This window comes from Pleurodeles waltl, chromosome 2_2, assembly GCF_031143425.1.
Source record: "Pleurodeles waltl isolate 20211129_DDA chromosome 2_2, aPleWal1.hap1.20221129, whole genome shotgun sequence".
Classification (NCBI taxonomy): domain Eukaryota; kingdom Metazoa; phylum Chordata; class Amphibia; order Caudata; family Salamandridae; genus Pleurodeles; species Pleurodeles waltl.
The window spans coordinates 872303068-872324242 of record NC_090439.1 but is presented as its reverse complement, the minus strand read 5'-3'; the positions used below and the strand labels follow the sequence as shown (position 1 = coordinate 872324242).

At 46.7% G+C, this 21175-nt stretch overlaps 1 protein-coding gene across 2 annotated transcripts in view; it reads left to right on the top strand.

Moving 5' to 3' along the window:
• STK3 (serine/threonine kinase 3) overlaps positions 1 to 21175 on the top strand; it is a 731888-nt gene that overhangs the window by 187497 nt on the left and 523216 nt on the right. For both annotated transcript variants that reach the window (XM_069220541.1, XM_069220540.1), the window contains exon 6: positions 15488 to 15655. In XM_069220541.1, the coding sequence (XP_069076642.1) occupies positions 15488 to 15655 (168 nt within the window). The remainder of the gene's footprint in view (positions 1 to 15487; positions 15656 to 21175) is intronic.

Here is a 21175-nt window from a genome sequence, read left to right as displayed (position 1 = left end):
CCGTGGAAATAATGTCGCAGAGAAAGTCTGGATTTAAGCCTTGTCGTGAGTGTGGAGGCAAGATGTCGGTGACGGATCCTCATTCCGATTGCCTTTGGTGTTTGAGCTCCGACCACGACGTCTCGACTTGTGATTCATGTCAGCACATGAATCCGAAGGCCCTTAAAGAACGTGAGGCGAAGCTGTTTATGGCCAAGTCAAAGGAGAAGCATCACAAGAAGTCTTCTCCAAAACATCGGCGTCATCGAGACTCCCGGCGCCGTAGAGAATCTCGGCGTCATTCAAGGGAGGCTCGTTCCAGGTCTCCGGATCGGCGCCGAAAGACATGGGAGGTCAGCCCCACGGTGACGCCGCATCCTTCGACGCCGTTGCCCTCTCCGGCGTCACCAACTTCGCCTGGACAGGCGTCGGTGATTGAGGTATTGGAGCCTCAAGTGTTTTCTCCGGCGCAGACGCCGAGGCCGGAGTCGGGGTCGCCTCCGAGACAGGCACCCCAGTATCCGGCTTTTCCCACCCCTGGAGCCGATAGTTCCGCATTCTTGAATGCGATGTATGCCATCTTCCAACAGATGGCTCCAGGGGGTGCTCCGGCTGGGCCTTTGGCCTTTTCTTTGGGTGATCCTGCGCCTCTTCGGCCGGCACCCTTTATGCCCTTTCTCCCGTTTGGGAACGTGGGCTCGGCGCCAGTGTCGGCGCCGGTGGCCGCTCCGGTGGCTTCTGAAGGATTGGCCCCGGGGATTTCCATCCCGTCGACGTCGGGATTTCGGCCTGTGACTCCGGTGGGTCCATCTGCTTCAGCTGCTCTTTCGTCGGCGCCGAAGTTACATGTGGCGCCGGACGCGGCGTCGGTGGCTTCTGAAGATCGGCGCCGATCTTCGACTTCGGCGGAGGCATTGTCGACTCCGCGTATTGAACAACGACTTCATTCGAGGAGACGTGCTCTCCGGGTACTAGAAGAGCAGGAGTACCAACGAGCCCTAGAGGAAGGAGAGCTAGAGGACTCGGGTGATGGGCTGCGTGGACTGGAGTCGGCCAGTGGGCTGGACACTTCCCCTGAGTGGGACCTTTCGTCCCCGGGGGAATATACTGAGGAAGCTGCTTCCTTTCATACAGTGGTACGGAAGGCAGCTAGTTTTTTGGACCTGCCTTTGCCGGTGGTGGAGGCAAAACAAAACCTTTTGACGGAGGTGTTGCATCCGGCCTCAGCCGCGGCGGAGCCTCTGTTACCTTTTAATGACGCTCTGCTGGATCCGGTTTTAGAGGTGTGGAAGAGGCCGGCATCTTCCCCAGCAGTTCACAGAGCCGTGGCCAGGAGGTATCGGACGGCTCCAACTGATCCTGGTTTCCTATCTAGGCACCCTACGCCGGAGAGCTTGGTAGTGCAGGCCTCCTGTTCGTCCAAGTCAGCGCCTGGTTCTTTCCCGACGGTGCCTGGGGACAGAGACTCAAAAAAGCTAGAGGCGCAGTCCAAGAAGATTTTTTCGTCCTGCAGTCTGGCGTTAAAGGCCACTAATGCGACCTGTATCCTGGGGAGGTATATTCATGCTCTGATGGATGACATCTCCTCTTCGTTTACAGAGCTTCCCCAGGGTCTTTTGGATCTTGTCTCTGATGCCCAGGCTGCTGCGACCCAAATTATCCAGACGGGACTGGATACCACCGACTCGGTAGCCAGAGCAATGGGCACAACTGTGGTGGAAAGGAGACAGGCCTGGCTCCGTAACTCGGGCTTTTCGGCAGATGTACAGTCCACATTGTTGGATCTCCCGTTTGATGGGGACAAACTGTTTGGGGCTAAGGCTGATTCGGCCTTGGAACGTTTTAAGGAGAGCAGGGCCACGGCTAAGTCGTTGGGACTCCAAGCTCCTTCTTCCACGGCCTCTTCCAGATTCTTCAGGAGGTTTCGTGGATTTGGGCGTGGCTCTTCCTCCTCTTCCTTTCGGGGAAGATATCAGCAACCTGCCTCTTCCCACCCCTATAGATCTTTTAGGGGGAGGGGTAGGGTCCGCACCAGGGGAGCCTCTCAGCAGCACTCTGCCTCTTCCTCATCCTCTGGCGGGGTGCAGCAGGGGAAGCAGCCTTAGGCTTCCACCATTTCCCACTCACTCCTCTCCTGTAGGGGGAAGATTACAGCATTTTCTCACCAAATGGGAGACTGTTACGTCGGACACTTGGGTTCTCAGTGTTGTGGGAAAAGGCTACACCCTTCCCTTTCGGGAGTTTCCGCCCCTCATCCCGCCCCGCCCTTCGTATTGTTCACAAGAACACCTCCTGTTGCTAGAACAGGAGGTAGAAGTCCTCCTTTTAAAGGGCGCGGTGGAGTTGGTCCCGGAGCAGGAAAGGGGTCAAGGAGTTTACTCAAGGTATTTCCTGATTCCCAAGAAGGATGGTCGTTTGAGACCAATTCTGGACCTGAGGATCTTGAATTGGTTCCTCAAGCAGGAAAAGTTCAAGATGCTGACCCTAGCACAGGTGCTTTTGGCGTTGAACATGGAAGACTGGATGGTGTCTGTCGACTTGCAGGATGCTTACTTTCATATCCCGATACTCAAGTCACACAGGAAGTATCTCCGGTTTGTGGTGGGATCGCAACACTACCAGTTTGCGGTCCTTCCGTTTGGTCTTACTTCAGCACCTCGAGTCTTCACGAAGGTGATGTCGGTGGTTGCGGCAGAGCTCAGAAGGAAGGGGATAGCAGTATTCCCTTACTTGGACGATTGGTTGATCAAAGCCAAGTCCCCGGAGCTTGTGTTGCGTCATCTGCAGTCAACAACCCAGTTGTTGTTCGACCTGGGCTTTTCGGTGAACGAGCCCAAATCTCACCTGGAGCCCTCTCAGCGCCTCCTGTTCATAGGGGCAGTACTGGATACAACATTGGGTCTGGCCTTTCCTCCGCCTCAGCGGATTCAAGATATTCAGGATTTGGTTCCAATGTTTCGAAATGGAGCGGTAGTTCCAGTCCTCAAGGTCCTTCGTCTGCTCGGTCTTTTTGCCTCCTGCATTCTGTTGGTCATGCATGCTCGCTGGCACATGAGGGCTCTTCAGTGGTGCCTCCGAAGGCAGTGGTCTCAACACAGAGGGGATCTAGAGGGTACTGTCAAGATCTCCAGAGATGCTGCTGTGGATTTGAAGTGGTGGATTGCAGGCAACAATCTTTCACAAGGAAAGCCGTTCCAGCAGTCGCCACCAGTGGCCACAGTCATAACGGATGCTTCCACTCTAGGGTGGGGAGCTCATCTGGGGGATCTGGAGATCAAAGGTCTTTGGTCTCCAGAGGAACAGATTTTTCACATCAATCTGTTAGAGTTACGGGCTGTACGTCTGGCTCTCAAGGCCTTCCTCCCTTCCCTTCGTGGTCAGTCGGTACAGGTCCTAACGGACAATACTACCACGATGTGGTACATAAACAAGCAGGGAGGAGTGGGGTCGTACCTTCTCTGCAGAGAAGCTCTTCGACTATGGTCCTGGGCAAAGGACCATCGGATTTGCTTGATAGCAAACCATCTGGCCGGAGTCTTGAACGTGCGTGCGGACAGTCTCAGTCGCCACTTCTCGGCAGACCACGAGTGGCGTCTCCATCCAGATCAAGTCCGTTTAATCTTCCACAAGTGGGGGTTTCCTCGGGTAGATCTGTTCGCCACTCGAGAGAACGCGCATTGTCCGTTGTTCTGCAGCCTTCAGTATCCGATGCAGGAAGCGTTGGGGGACGCGTTTCAAATGACCTGGTGCGGCCAGTTGCTTTACGCGTTTCCTCCCATACCCTTGATTCCTCGAGTATTGAGGAAGATTCGCCAAGACCGGGCTCTAGTAATCTTAATAGCTCCGGATTGGCCAAGGAGGGTGTGGTACTCCGACCTTCTCCAACTCTCAACGTGCCCGCCGCTCCGTCTCCCTTTCAGGGCAGACCTCCTCTCACAGTCGCAGGGGCAGGTTCTACACCCCAACCTCCAGAGTCTGCACCTACATGCCTGGAGATTGAACGGGGCAACCTGAGTTCCTTCTCTCTCCCGCCTGAGGTAGTGGATGTTATATTAGCGGCCAGGCGACACTCCACTAAATCTATCTACGCTAATAGGTGGTCTAAATTTGTTGCGTGGTGTGGAGAGAGGCAGATTGATCCTTTACATGCTCATCTATCGGACGTTTTGTCTTTTGCTCTATCTCTGGCGCAGAAAGGCTGTGCAGTGGCTACCATTAAAGGTTATTTATCGGCCTTGTCAGCCTTCATATGTCTTCCAGACCAACCATCTTTATTTAAATCCCCTATTGTTATCAGATTCTTGAAAGGTCTTCTAAATCAATATCCTCCAAAGCCATTCGTTATGCCGCAATGGGATTTGTCCTTAGTCCTGACTTTCCTTATGGGGTCCCCTTTTGAACCTATGCATTCTTGCCCCTTGAGGTATTTGGTTTTAAAAACAGTCTTCCTGATGGCTATAACATCAGCAAGGAGAGTGAGTGAGTTGCAGGCCTTATCAGTAAAACCCCCTTATACAACTTTTTATGGGGATAAGGTGGTGTTGAGGACCAAGGCTGCTTTCCTCCCGAAGGTTGTTTCACCCTTCCATTTGGCTCAGGCAATTACTTTGTCCACGTTCTATCCTCCGCCTCATCCTTCCAAAGAGGAAGAAAGACTGCACCGTCTGGACCCAAAGAGAGCGTTGAGCTTCTTTATCGATAGAACAAAGGATTTCAGGCTGGAGGATCAGCTGTTTATTGGATACGTGGGCAAGAGGAGAGGAAAGGCAGTCCACAAGAGAACACTATCCAGGTGGGTTGTTCTTTGCATTAAAATATGTTACTCTTTGGCAAAGAAGGATCCTCCTGAGGGCATTAGAGCTCATTCCACCAGAGCTAAGTCGGCCACTTCGGCCTTAGCCAGAGGTGTTCCTGTGGTCGACATCTGCAAGGCCGCAACTTGGTCGTCCCTTCACACTTTTGCAAAACATTACTGTTTAGATTCTGAGGTTAGAAGGGACGGCCATTTTGCACGGTCAGTGCTGCAGGATTTCTTGGTTTGACCATTTAGGCACCCACCGCCGGGCGTGGTACTGCTTTGGGACTCTATTCATGAGGTGAGGAATCCACAGGTAGTTGTATCCATCAGAAGAACGAGTTACTTACCTTCGGTAACGACTTTTCTGGTGGATACATTAGCTACCTGTGGATTCCTCACGGTCCCACCCGCCTCCCCGTTGCCTTTATGGTCTTGCCAAGTAATCCTTGAGTGTGCTCCTCTTGGTCTTTGAGGGTGCAATAGATGTATATATATAATATATTTATATATATGTAGGTATATGTCTATATATCTTTATGTATATACTTGGTGTGTGTATATATTTTAAAAGAGAGAGTTTTATATATATATATATATATATATATGTACATAAAAAGATTTACAGTTATTCATACAATGTGGTGTATTTTTACATTATAATGGATGTTGCTTTGTTCTTTCATTGCATTGCCTGGTTGTTCTCATGCACGTAAAAAATGATTGGTACTGACGTCCGCACGTCGTCGAGGACCTCTTATTGCCTGTATGACGTCAGACGGCGTCGCGTGCGAGACAGTGACGTCCTCGTCGACGTGCAGAGACTAGTAAGAAGATTTCCGTAGAATGCTGGCGCCATGGGAGTATTCATGAGGTGAGGAATCCACAGGTAGCTAATGTATCCACCAGAAAAGTCGTTACCGAAGGTAAGTAACTCGTTCATCCGCCACTTTTGGGACGGTTTAACACCGTCCTCCAAAGTTAGAATCAGGCCCTTTGTGTCGAAGTGCTTCCACAGCCGGTGGGTTGCAAGAGCAAATCACAGTTCACTAGTTCTCCACCTAAATTTTATTTGATTTCCCTTTCAAACACTTTTTTGCAGCTCTAGGTCTTGAAAATTATGTAAAGCAGTTATTTGTGGTATCCTTATGTTGACATGTCACTGAATCTGGCTCTATAGGGTGGCCAGGTTCCTGATGCATATATGAATAGAGTGCGAAATCAGGAAATTGTGAAAACCAGACCTAGAATACAAGATTTCCTTTATTTTGGGATTCCCTCCTGCCCACTGGTCCACTGGCAATTGATTATTGTGTATGTCTTAAAGTGCTGGGCAGTTTCTCAAAGGAGCTTCCCCCATATCTGCAGTGCACACTGTGCACGTGACATTTGTGCAGCTGCCCCTACGTACCATGCAGGTCGGCTGCATGCACAATTGGTAAAGATAGGTACTGGGCGTGTGCACAATATTTGCTTGTGGACTGGATCCCGGCATCTATGTGGATCAACGGATTAAGTTCAGCTGACGTGAGCTGGCCATGACTTGCCACCAGTCTGTGTACGTTGGAGTGGAATTCACTGGATTGTATGCACTGTAGTGACTCAGCGCAGAGGTGAAATAACTGCAACTGTCATGCAGTATATGGGACCATAGAAATGGGTTTAGAGATAACAGCTGCGTGTGCTGTCCATTTCCTTCTTCTAGGTGTTATGTGGCCTATAGAAGAGGCTAGGTGCTTATGGGCCCTATGCCTCATTCCTGTTTTTGTTCTTTCTGCTAGGGTAGCATCTTATAACACACTGCACTTACCTCATTCATACATGCAAGTTTCTTTATGCCACATGTCTCCTGAAACGGTGCGCAATGAAGCTAAAGCATCGCATTACAAGATGGCCACTGACACTTCCTGTGGCTTTTGGTGTCTGCAGTAGATAGTGGACAACTACCTCAAGTGGATGGAGCTCTGAATGAGCTTCCATGGAATCGCTATGCAGCAATTAAGCTAAAGTATCTCATTACAAGATGGCCACTGTCACTTCCTGTGGCTTTTGGTGCCTGCAGTAGCTAGTGGGCACCTGTCTCAAGTGGATGAAGCTCCGAATGAGCCTCTATGGAATCGCTATGCAGGCGTTTGTCTAATTCTCTGTTGTGACTAGTAGGAAAGGTACAGTAATGCAGTAGAAGAATTGTTTTGCGGAAGGGCTGGCAGCAGACCATGCATAGATTTGGCTACCGCTGCCATGTGTCCTGTGCCCTTTTGTTCAGACATCACTGTCATGCATCTCGCACTAGTGATAAATGGGAAATGCACTATAGTAGATTATGAAACCTTTATAAATGTTACTGTACATTGGGGACATTTTAAAGATTTTGGGGGCCCTAGGCTGATTCTATTTTGAGGGCCCCTGTTCCTAACAGCTTTGAATTTATGATCCAATTTCAACTCTTACCTGCCCTCTTTGGTCATATTACTGTCTGTGCACATGTACACTCATCCAAATTCTAAACGTGTGTACGTCTAATATTCAGGGATAGTGATATGTATTTTCAGTAGTGTAACACAGCAGCAGCTCACTAATATTACTGCAAATAATCTCTGTGACACCCTCCCCTTTCTCTAATATCAAGTCTTGTTTTGATCTAAAAGAAACATTTAATGGATGTTGCATGAAACATAAACTCAACATTTTCCTATAAAATGTCTATAATAGACTCTCTGGCATCACCCACATTAAAAATAAATTAAAGGAAATCCGTATTTAAAACAATCTGTTTGAGAATTATTCTAGATTATCAAGGCAAGACTCTCTGCAGAACAGAGCTGGCTCTAACAGTGGTCCCCTTGAAAGGCTGGGGCCCTGGCCCAGAGCCCATTTTTCCCCTGCCTTAAAACATCTCTGAAGGCCGTGGTGAGGGGGCCTGTATGTCAGAACCCACTAGTCATTGTAAAGGTTTTCCAGTGCCATTGGCTAGGAGGTACCCACAAAAGGCACTGAAAGAGGCCCATACCCAGTTGGCAAATAGACTAACACTGGGTTCCTGACCGGTTGACTATGATCACAATATTTTCAGAATCACTTTGGCTAGAAAGATTTAGGGAGATCTCCTGTAGCCACCCCAAGCCAGGAGTGAAGTGGAGCTTTTTTCAGGACATCCAGGGCTAGAAGTGGCAATATTGAATTCTTAAGGGTAAGGGGAGGTGAGAGTGAAGCATGCTTTCCTGCCTATCAGTCTGCAGGCCATGAGTCCTCTCATAGACGCCCATGATGCTGTGCTTCAAGTCTGTCTTCCTGGGCAGTAGTCCGGGCCAATCTTGTGTCTCCATGGCAGTCATCGTGAGAACTGTTAAACATAGTTCTTTGCTGGTTAGGTTCTCATGCAGGTAGGTCTTCTGTACACAGGTCAGCAGCACCGACTACACAGTCTTGACTGGACTTCTGCTCTGTCTTGAGAAGAGAAGCTACCTGCAGAGGTTCTAATCCCGTTCTTCCATTGTCTTCACTCATAAAGTGGTGTATAGGACCTCCTTGGATGTCAAGACGAAACGTTCAATCCTCTACTTTTCACTAGGACCTGAATTTATCCTTTCCTGATTGCCTGGGATTCCCAATAATGAGATGTGCAATTTTCAAATCTTGAGGGTCCCCTCCGATCCCGGGAGGTTGTGGGTTATGGCCCCAGCTTGATAAGCCTGTGTGAAGGCCATGTGTGTCAGCTACTCACCTTGAGCCTAAATTATGCTGGTTTAGTTATATATGTGTAGCGGGTCCAGACTGCAGGCTATTTTCTACAACAATGCAGATTTCACACATTGAATGGGGAAGGGACCCGTTTCATCCTGGCAAAGAAACTTGGGATAATTGAATGTGGTGGTGGGCTGCCTCACTCCACCCACAGAAACAAATTATTCTGGCAGGGGCACATAAGATTGTATATATGCAAGTTCCTGGGTTTGGGGCAGACCATGGCCAGCATTACACAAAGTAAGTAGTACACCATCTTGAGGCACACATACATGCAGAAACCAGTGAATCCCACCCTTCACTTGACCAGGCACATATGAAACCCACCACACCCACACACATTAATGTACAACTCGGTTAAGTCATACACCGCATATGTCCCAGACATAATGGAGTCCAGGGGTCCCAGATAGGTGCAAACTTTACCTGAAGAAATTCCCCCCTCCATAAGGGTAAAAATAAAACAGCCTATTACCGACTATTGATTATGTTGCCAACACTGCCAATCCACAACTAACCTGGAATGAAAGTCACCCTCACAAACAGGGCTAAAGTTTGGGTTCCCCCTCAGCATCAACGCTTTTTTGTGACATCTTGCCACCAGTAAACTGTGGTACTCTCAATGGGCTTACATTAATGTCTAGACTCTCCCCCTCCCTCTCCGGATATAGCGCTAGGCCAAACAGATGTGAAATCTGCACTTTTTTTTATAAATGTCCTCTTATTTTTTCAAAAGTTCCTGTAAAAATTAAAAAGTATTTTTTTAAAAAGAATAAATAAGGCAGATCCTCCTTTTATTGTCTGTGCCCTGCCTCAAAGCCAATAAAAGGAGGGTGAGCGACAGGCCAGCTGACAGCAGAGGGATCAACTTCCTCTGACTGCAGAGGTGTTAAGCTCCTCTGTGGCCTTCCTGTTATCAGCTACAAATACACAGGGCCCTCCTCCTGTGCTAGCAATCTGTGGCCTCGCCCCCAGGATATCTGCCAGGACCCCCTGCATCTCCTGTGCTCTTTGGTTTGTGCCCACCACAACCTCTGACCTTTCTAAAGCTTTCATTCCCTCATTCCCCACCACCTGTGCTTCTCTCTGTTGTGACTCCTGCTGTGGCTGAAACCCCTCTCACCCTTGCCTCTCCTCCTCCACTCACCTATCTCACTCATGGCCCTCGAGTCTCCTGTGCCCTCCCCATGCACCCTCCTGCTGCCCTGTGCACTTTGGAATAGAGGTTTTCAGATGCCAGAGAGAACAGTGTTTTCAAATTTAACTCAGCACTCTGGCACCAGACATCCTCCTGTTCCGAGGCGCGATGTACTGGACACTTAGCCGGGACTGTGACTTGGCAGTGTCCAGCAGTGATGGACCAAGCAGTATTTGTATGACAGGCACATTTTCTGCGTGACACAAAAAAGCAATACATTTTGGGGTTTGGGACTCCAAAATTTACTTCTTTGCCTTGGAAGTTCCCATCCCAAGCTGCAAAATCCTGGGTGCAGACTGATTGTCAACCTCACTGAGGGAAAATACACATTATCTGTCTTTAAGTGAACATTTAAACACAGCAAAATTTGCTGCCAGCAATATGTTTTAGTGGAAAGTGTAGCTATTAACAAATCAGTGCCTTCCCATTAGTGAAAAAGTTTTTTTTTTTTTAGAACCAAATTTGTAATATTTTCAGTAAGTTGAAAACAGTGCACATACAATAAGCTCCGACAACGACAATAATGTCAGTACAAGGCATAGGACACAGTCCGTTGCTGGACAACCAGTGCTTGGCAGTACGTTACAACAAAACACCATTATATGCCCACAATTTCCCCCACATTTTGTCATGTTTTTTCCGGACACCCTCGAGCCTCATAGATAGTTTTTTCCTGATGCGCACACCAATCCACCCCCACCTTCCACCCCGCCAGCGAAGGATCCCTGGGAAGCTTCCATCCAATGAGCAATATTTCTCTTGGCAACCAGGCGTGCAACGCCTATAAATGTCCGGTCAGCCCATGGACCCCCCAATTCTTCCAAAAGCCCCAGCAGCGCAACCCTGGAGCTTAAGTCTATTGGATGCCCCAGGACCTCTGCCATTTCCATACCAAACCCCTCCCAAAGGGTTGTATTCGGGACAATTCCAAGTCATATGGAGGAAATCACTCCCCGGGAGACCACGCTTAGCACATGCCACCGCCGCCACACCGGACATCCTAGACATTATTGCGGGGGACAGATAAGAAGCGTGGAGGTAGTTGAACTGCACCATTCGCAGCCTAGCCGATATGGCTAACTCATGGGGGGGCCAACAATGCCTCCCGCCAGTCGTTCTTGTCCAGTTCCCCTACCCAGTGCACCCATCTTCTGTGCAGATGTTCTAACCCACCTGTGAGCAGCGATTTGTAAATTTGGGACACTGCTTTCTTCTCGAGGCTCCCAGTTAACAATTTGGCCTTGAGCGGGTTGTGGTCGGGGAGCTGGGTGTGAGTTGAAACATGGGCACCCAAATCGTGGCGCAACTGCAGGTATCAGAAGAACTGTATCTGGTGCAGCCCATATTGTTCTCTCATGTCCTAGAATGACATAAGATTATCTCCTATATATACATCCCCTAAGTAAGTAACCCCTATTAAATCCCACTGTTGAAAGCCCTTTAGTGCGGTGAGTTGATGAAGCCAGTCTCCGTGCCACAGTGGGGTCATTTGAGTAAGAAGTCGGTCCCATTTTATAAGTTTTAGGGACGCCCTCCAACAATTCACCGCCACCCGGGTGCAAGACGCAGTCTGGACTGGAATCCCGCTGACATTAAGCATATCCAATAGGCCTCCAAAGCCCACCTCCCGGAATTCAAGTCGATATGCCAGGTCATTCCAACCCTGGCAAACCAATCATTTATGGGCACCACCTGTGCAGCTAAATAGTAAAAATATAAATCTGGGACACCCAGGCCCCCCTCATATGGGGACTTCCGCACGGTATGAAAAGCCACCTTTTGCCACCCTCCATTCCAAATGAAATTTGTAAATTTAGAAGTGAGAGTAGGGAACCACACCTTTAGTATTTGGTAAGGGTAATGTGCAAGGGCGTTTAGGTATCGAGGTAGCCCCATCATTTTAAGGAGGGCAGTGTGCCCCAAGGGGTTGAGAGGGAGATCTGCACGTCCCTGTCCAGACGCGCCGTCAAGTTCCCGGAGTTTAGCACCCACGCCAAGTCAGGCAGAAGGAAAACGTGGACTCCCAAGTATTTAAATACGTTTCTCCACAAGGGGACCTGGGGACACCACAATCTATCCTCCTCATCCGCCGACCTCCACCTAGGCAGACTTTTGGGCGTTGACACAGAGCCCAGACACTTTCCCAAATCATTCCAGCAATTCCATGCATCTGGGTCCCGAGGTGGGCGGATCACTAAGAAACACCAGCACATTGTCTGCATACAGCGCCACTCTGTCCTCAATTCCCTCTCCCCATCTCCAGCCCCATATTTGGGTATTGCTCTGCAGCAAACACGCCAGAGGCTCAATCGCCATCGCGAAGAGCAGTGGGGACAGGGGACAACCCTGCCGCGTTCCCTGACAGATTGGAAATGTCTGGGAGAGCACCCCTTTCACCCGAACCTGGGCCGTGGGGTGTTAATACAAGAGAAGGATCATCCGGCGGACCAAGGGTCCCAACCTCATGCGTGCCAGAATTACCTCCATATAGTCCCACAAGACTGTATTGAATGCCTTACAAAAATCTATGAGGAGAAGGGCCAGGGGGTTACCGGCCCAGGAGCCGTGGGATAAGGCCTCCTGAACTTGCTGAATACAGTGACGCGTGCTCCTACCGGGCATGTAGCCACATCGTAAAGATTCAGGAGATGAGGTACCAACAAGGAGCGGAACTTTTTGTAGTACTCAATTGGGCAGCCTTCAGGCCCAACGGTTCTACTCCCATTAAGTTCAGAGATGGCAGCATCCACCTCTTCTGCTGTCAGCGGCCAGTTATGGGTAGCCGTCAGGCCCGGCGGTTCTACCCCCATTAAGTTCAGAGATGGCAGCATCCATCTCTTCCGCACCCATGATCATAACCAGGTACCATGAGGTCCTCTATTCTGCCTCCTGTGATTTTTTCCAGCAGCCCCGCCAGGCGAAGATTATTTCTTTACAACCTGTTTTCGGCATTGTCTGCCCTCTCCTCCAGTCCGGACACCTTTGAAGTGAGCTGGGTAATCCGAGTTTGAAGTGCAGACACTACATCCTCCAATGTAGAAATTCTAGTCTCCATCACCCTCTCAACCACTCGCTGTAGATCATGACGCACCAGGGATAGGTCTACTCTGACCCCCTACTTTGACTCAACCACTTCCCTGCAGTTGTGGATTGCTTTCAGGAGCGTTGCCATGTCTGGAGGTGGCGGGGGCGGAGGGTTACGTTTACGTTGACCTCCCCCGTTACCCCGGATGCCTGGCCGGTACAGGAGTCCCTGGGTGTTTTGTATTTCAGTTTGTGCAGCTTTAGTTTGGGTGTTTTTGTCCTGGCCCATTTCTGAGATCCTTAGTCTGCACGTCCCCTCTCAAGAACAGTCTCACTTAAAAGCAGGATCAGGAGGCCAGGGCCGCGATAGAACACAGCTTGATCTCTCCCTCCGGTCCCAGCGTGTCCCCTTCAGGACATAGGTACCTCCCGGACCATAGGACCTGGACCCGTCTCAATCTAGGGTTCAATAGAATGCGGGTCTTGGCAAGGGAGCCCCAGCAGAGGCACAAGCTGGGCGCAATTATCTCCAGTTGTGTGGGCCCAAGGCCCACATCAGTTCCAGTCCGGGCCTCTCAATGGCACCCCACAATCCGGGACGGCCCCACTTCCACTTCGCCGCTGGCCTGGGCCACGATACAGCCCCAACACCCAGGCCCCCAGCACTAGCAGCCAATCCGCGTTAAGTCCAGCCACTCCAGGCGATTGGAGGGAAGTTCACAGTCACGGGGGTGGCCAGGGGACCGAATCACCGTGTGTCCCTGAAGAGGGTGTGTACTATAGAGGGCAGCTCTCCAGGAGACCACAAGACCCAGTGGCCCCTTGAGGCGGCACCCAGCCAAGCCACACCGCTGCGCGGGCCCCCCGCAGGTCACCCCACGGATATCTCTGGCAGCAATGCGTTCCTTACAAGACCCCAACTTATTCAGCCGTGGGGCCACCTGGAGAAGGGGACCTTCTCCCAGGCCCTTGTGCAGCCCAACTCAGCGGCCGTGACATGATCCACGCAGATCAAGCGCCCCCCCTGGCGTCCACCAAAAACAACAATGCAAACTACTAAAGCCATTGTATACAAATCTTACTTAACAGTTTACGTTTTGGTTTGCCCGTGCTGAAAAAGTTGCGGTTGGTTAACAATTTGTCCTGTAAAGAAATAAGTTTTGCCACTCACTCAAGCTGTAAGGAATAAAGTAGAGTGTATCCTGTAGGGAGTCTTTTTTTCTAGAATGATTGATGGAAAGATAAAGCTGCTATTATTTTTGTGATATTGACCGTGGCGAAAGACCTGAGAAGTGACTGTAGGTTACTTTCCTTGAGAAGACTGGAGTTTAAATTTATTATTAATAATGAGACATTTGAACAGTTTGGTTTACATATGACGAGAGTATTAATAGTAAGTACTTAGTAATATTTCAGATCCGTGGACAATTGACCCCAAAGTATCTATTGCACTCTCTTGCAGCATGGTTGAACAACTCCTCTATACCTTTTTCATCGTTTTGTGAGCCTTTATCGAAGTGTTGTCAGGTAGCATCGCACCACATTTGCATCCATCAATAAATTCTTTAAAGAACTTCATTGGAGCTTATTACCATGCCCTTATGCCCATAAAGTTGTGCCACAGTGTTTTTGGTGAGCGCATATACTACTAATGTGTAGTCATTACTGACTATTCGTTAGTAAAAACTTCCAGTCATCTTCTAATTAAAGCAGTCCTTTCCATGTACTGTCATGCTTGAGTTAATAGCGTATGTGGTTCAGTTGCTAACACCATATCCAAAACAAGCTCTCAATGAACTATGTAAAATTTGCATTTTATCATGCACACTGTTAAATCGCAAAGTGCCAGGTGTCTTAGGGCCAGATGTATGGTGCATTTTACCATTGGCAAAGGGTCCTATATACCAATCCTATTTTGCGAGTCAGTAACCTATTACCGACTCCCAAAATAGGGTTTGTGAGTTGCTTTTTGGAGGGGGGAATGTAAAGGGCATCCCTTCCAATAGCGAGTTGCACTGGTATGTATGAATGTTTTGAAACTGGGAATACGGTCACAAAACATTTCCAGATTACCACCAATGTCAAATTGGTGGTAAGCCATTCACAAACGGGAAGAGGTCCCAAGGGACCCCTTGTCCTTTGTAAATGGGGTGCCAACATCGGACCGCTGCCCACTCTGGAAAAAAAAAAAAATGAAAAGAAATCTTTTCATATTTACTTTTGAAATGCAGCCCGTTTTCCGGGCTCCATTTAAAAAAAATGCTTTATATAAGAAGCAGCCACAGATATGGTGTTCTGCTGACCCCAGCAGGCCACCATCCCTGCGAGTGCCAGTCATTCCCAATTGGTCGCAGATTGCTACTGCCTCATGAATATTAATGAGGCAATTCCCTTGCGACCTATTTGGGAATCGCAAACAGTTTCTTAGACACTGTTGTACATTAGTGTTTGCCACTCGCAAATTACGAGTCTCAAACATTGACGGTCTAACACCTGGCCATTAGTGATCTACATGCTTGAAGGGGTTAGTAGCAATGTGGTCTGCGCACACAGAATCACATCTATTCATGTCACAAGCATGCTGTGTATCAATGAGTTTTCAGACCAGTTTGGTTTTCTTTGAGTGTGCTCCTGAGTTTGCTTCTGAGTGTGATTTCTTTTTTTTTCTGTCATGTTAAAAAATTAAGCTATCCTAGCTGATTGCCCACATTTATGTTTTATATTTTTTGCACACATTGTACTGACAGGATACAATGGCCAAACGCAACACTGTGATAGGCACTCCATTTTGGATGGCTCCGGAAGTAATTCAAGAAATTGGCTATAACTGTGTGGCAGACCTTTGGTCCCTCGGGATCACATCCATCGAAATGGCGGAAGGCAAGCCCCCGTACGCGGACATACATCCTATGAGGGTAAGTTTTTTCAACTTCTAAGCTGGCACTATTCATTCAAATGCACCTTCTGGTTAATTTGGGATGATATTTGGCCTGGTAGCTTTTTTTGTTTTTTACTTTGGAACTATGATACCTAGGTTTTAATCCCAGCTTTAATGCTTGATTAAAATAGTCGTGTGATTTTGGGCAAATCACTGTTTCTCAGGGCCTGAAATTTTAGTTTTGTATGACATAAATATTTAAAAAATGTACAGTTGTCCAGTTCGTAACGCCATCCCTTCTATAATTCCCCCATCCCATTCCAATCACATTCTGGTTTGTGTGATCTAGTCTGAAATGGGGTTCACAAGCCATTCCATTCTGTACTGATTTTTTTCCTGTTGAGTGTTACTGTTAGAAGCCCCCTCTACTAATTGGAGCTAGGTCTGCTGATATAAAGTAAGTAAACAAATTAAAATAGGTTTGACATGAATTACGTCTCTTTGCCATTGTGTGTATAGTTGCTGCTGATGGTTACTTCTCTCTAAACTGTTTGGATATGATGAGGTGGTCTAAGTGCAGGCAATGCTGTAAAGGTTATCTCTGTGAGTTTTGACACATTACAGTCAGCCTTTGCTGAAAAAAAAAGTATGTCCCTTTTTTTGTTAATATCCGTGGAGTATCAATATTCAGTACCGTAGGGACGTTGTCTATCAACAAGGCTCTCGCCTGCCCTCTACTGGCTCCCCGTAGTTATGGCAGCTTTTCTCCACGCATGTTTCAGCTCAATGCGTTTTGTTTTCTTCGTTGGTGCTATTGTTCTAAAGGTTGATTGATGTCTGAGTTGTCATGACCCCAAGCTTTGCCTGGAAGGGATTGACTTGTGGTTTGCAGCAGGTGACGAGAGTTTTATATAAGATATAAAGGCTTTTTTTAAACAAATCTGACAAAACATTATTAAGTGCCGCGGACTGATATGAGGATTCAGCTATTCCCCCTGCTGAACGCAAAACAGATCCTACATCAGGCAGTAATTTTGTTGTAGAATGGCGTTAAACCTGAATGGAATTGGTATTTCTGCACGAATAGCCTGGTTTATAAAGCTGTTTTCAGTTGCACATCAGGCTTAAAGGATGCATCACCTCACTTCCTCTAGCTACCACAAGACTTGCTGAATTGACATCCTACTGGTTTAAATTTGCAGGCAGTCGTAAGTTATGTAAATATATCTTACCGCTGATTCACAAACCAAGAGACATCCAAGGCACATATAATTAAAATCTGATTTTTTTTCAGTTAGCCGTGTAGGTGAATGGATAACATATGTACTCGGGGATTGTCAGTCTGAAGAGGTCGTGGTTCCCGGGGATTTAGCAGCAGAGAGAGGATTTGAGGAGTGTTCCAGAAAGGCAGTGTGATTTGAGGCCAGTTATCATGAGCACATGAGGCTGTACTTTTGCACTTCTGCTCCACGTAAACATGAATTAATTTGGGAGTGGACACCATTGTGAGTTCTCCCACCAGGTAGTAGACAACAGGGACACTTCAAAAGCCTACAGCGTGCTGTTTACTTTTAAGGGTAGACCTAAGTGAACTTTCATGTGAGGTGCACTAATCTGTCAGTAAATCACCAGATGTGTGTAGCAATGGATTTCATCTATCAAGTAAGTGCTTGTTGAGGGCGGAAGAAGCAAGTTCAATTTAGTGAATTTCTAAAATTACATTTAATCACAATTCATGCAACTAGGACACTATAGCGAGGCCAGTTGCAACAGTAGAAATAAATCCGTTTTCATCCAAGCAGTGAGGGCAGTATGTCTGAGACAGGTTGCTGGAGTAGGCACAAGTCTTTTAGATCGAGCACGCAGGCGCTTTGACCTGTTGTAAGTGGTGTGGGCTTTTAATCACACTCATCGCGTTAACTCGCTCCTTGGCTTGCCTTTCAAAAATCACTTGACGTCATTGGTAAATGCTTTACGTTTGGCAGGCCTTGAGGCTGTTTTTGTCACACCTTGCAGACTGCCTCTGTTACATGGATTATTGCACGATTGCCCATATACTATACTTCAGCATGAGCAAACTATTTTTTTTTCTTCTTTTGTGTCTACCCTTTCTGTTGCATGCCGGCCATGGCTCTCACAGCGTGAACAGACACAACAGTAAACTCGAATGGCTTATTGAAGCGCTGGTCACATTGTTCATAGTTACCTAATCAGAGTAATTTCTTGTGCCTTTCCCTTAAAACACTTGAGAATGGTAAAACAGAAATCCTCAAAGCAAACGTATCTCTCCCATCACAGCGGGAGAGCCAATACTACAAAATTCACTGCACTCAGGAAACTTACACCATAATGCTTTGCAGGCAATAACTTTTACAAAACCTTTCTGCTCATAACTCAGCCTGCGGTGGTCCTAGGACAATGGGACTGCAACCAAAATGTTCCCCACAATGTGCTCTTTCTTTCAACATCATCTCTGAGTCCCCATACTATGTTAGTGGGGACTCCAAAATATTAACCCCTGCCACCACAGGGCTGCTATGGTGAGTTTTATTTTATGAGGTCGAGCTATTTTTTAGAATCCACTCCACCCTTCTGGGAATGGAAAAGAACGTGTTCTGTTCAGTCAGAAACTAAATTAGCAATAAAGATGCCTTTGAATCTTATTCTTGTCACATTTGCTCAGTGTTCAGAGACAGAGGTCAAAAGTCAGTTTGTCTTCTTACAATGCAAATACTTTTCCTTGTGACTGCAGAGTTCCAGAATTTTGTAAGGTGAACTGTCTGACCTATGTGAAATGAAATACTTTTTGTATCAGGTTTTTCCTAACACACAGCATTTATATAACTAAGTCAACTTTACAAACATTTCAGAATATATGCCAGTAGCTGAGAAAGACCATTTTTTCTACTTCTGTGTGATGAAAAATATATTGTGATAGGATGAAAAAAAAGTCAGAACATTTGACTTGGTGATGTGCAAATGGTAAATGTTTTCTGAAACCCAATTTTCACAGAGTATTGTTAATACACTATATAGTTTTATCAGTAAAGCTGCAAGTTACTGGGAAGGTTTTTGGACTTTTCTTGGAAATGTACTGTCTGCAAATGACAGTGTGCTACCACATCATGCTTTAGGAATATCTTTATTAACAGTGAGTGTTTAAACATAAACTGAGAAACACTCCTGGCCTGATGGCAAAGCTATGAGTAAACTGAGAGGCAAGTCATGCATAGATCATGTGTACCCTATATGTGGGATAGATGTATTATACATAGAGCAAATGTGTAGTGTATTTAATCAAACAAAAGAAGATTTTCTTTACATCAGAAATGCTGAACTCGCATATTTGATGGTGAACTCATATGTGAGAATGAAGAAAAAGGTGACTGTAAAATACAATATTTGCCTAGGACACACAATTTGAGACCCGTTTCTAGATCATGTACATTACAGTTAGGTCAAGTAGATTATTCAAGCTACTGGACCTGCAGGTTTAAAAACATTTTAAAGATTTTTTGAGGCCTTCACCATTTATTATCTTTTTAAGTTCTCTCATGGTTGGAACTATTGTTTTACAGCTGAGAGAAATTATGTTTCATGGGCCTTGTTTGTAATATCATTGCAATAGTCTGGCTAACCTTGAAAATGTGTAATGCACTATGCCCTCTGGGGGCAAAATATATGGTTAAACTGCATTACCTTCACCTAGGGGCTAACAATATAGTTGCAATAAGGTATGTAACCTTATTACACTATGACTGTTTGAACACTCTTGATATGTTTGGGTGACCCTTCTAGTTTATTTCTCCTCTGTGGCTGTCTTGTGTCTTTTTTTGGTGAATTGTCTTAGCCATCCAGCAACTCTGATGGTGGGTGGTGACAGTGGTATTCTATTGGAATTAGCATGGTAGATTTGAATTAGGATGCTAAATAGGAACATTTTCATTTTTGGTGCAGATAGAGGAAGAAGGAAAATGGAAGTGCTATAGTTATATGCAGGGCTACTGGAATTATATGACAGGACATGACGAAATTATGGGGTAGTTTTGACCACTTTATGTGGCAAGAAAAGTCCAGTTATAAATATGCATTGTCAATAGCTCGAACTCAAGCAAATGCAAGACCTATTGCATAGCAAATGTTTGTTTCATTTGTGCAGAGAGGCCAAAGCGGTTTAAAGGAGAAGGCACAAGTCTTTTTTCATTTGTGCAGTAAGGACAGTATGGCTGAGACAGGTTACAGGAGTAGGCACAAGTCTTTTCATTTGTGCAGTGAGGACAGTATGGCTGATGCAGGTTACAGGAGTAGGCACAAGTCTTTTTTTATGTCTGACCGTCAATAAAGTAATCTTTCTTTGGGCTTCAAACCACGCCCAGATCACGTCAGTCTCTTTCATTGGTTACTGGGCTTGTTCTTTAAAATCTGCTTGCTTTCATTTGTGAAAGGCATGCATACGTCATGCCTTCTCCTGGTGTTTAGCCTGCCTATACAGCACCGGTAAACTACTAGAAACATACGATGCTCGATGTTTTGAGCCTGGTTTCTGGACTACTTTATCTGTTCATTTTCCCCGCAGCGTGATTGCGCTGGGGTTTTCATGGCGCGATCGCGCTCCGTTTTTTCGTTTTCTATTTCAGCGCGACTGCGCTGCATTTTACATAGCCCGATCGCGCTGTGTTTTTTTCTTTTAATTTGTGTGGCAAGAAAAGTTTACAACGCAAATAGCTCCAACTCGAGCAAATGCGATCCCCATCGCATTGAAAATGCTTGTTGAATTTGTGCAGTATGGCTGAAGTGCCTACTCCAGTAACCCGCAAGTCATTTTTCATATGTGCAGTGAGGACAGTATGGCTGAGGCGGGTTACAGAAGTAGGCATAATAGTTTTTTTCATTGTGAAGAAGATTTCTACATTCGCCCCCAGTCCTATTAAAAAATTAGGCATGCACAGCCTATGTGAAAACAGTAAAGTTTATGTTACAGTCAAATGCCACAATTTATTAGCAGATGATGGAGTAGATTGAAACTTTTAGTATATTTTTCCAGGAAATGTTGCGAGTTAGACCAGGAATGTCACGTTCATTAATGTAAAGTATCGTTCACTGGTCAGGCTAGGGAGCTGGGAAGGGGAGTCACTTGTCAACATTTTAGTTTTCAGTTCAAGTGCAAACCTGCTAAAAGCACTGGTATCTAGAATCCTGTGGAAACTAACTGCTGACCAGAAGATTTGTGTGTTCACGTTTAAATCCTTTTAGATCAGAAGGTAAATCACATATTTTACACTGATTGGACAAAGAGTGCATGAGTAATATCTGTACAGAAAAATGAAAGTGCAGATAACTATAGGACCACATCTCTTATGCTCTGCAAGCAGTGCAATCCCAGTCCGGGTCACGCCCCTTGCCATGGCCGTCATGGCACTATTTAACAATGCAAAGCAAATTGTTAATAATAGTACTGAGATGAGCAATGAGCTCTTCCTTTGATGAATACTTGTGTTGAAGCTGTTCCCAGCGCTACAAGGAGGAACAGATGCAAAGAGATGTCATCCAGAGACTG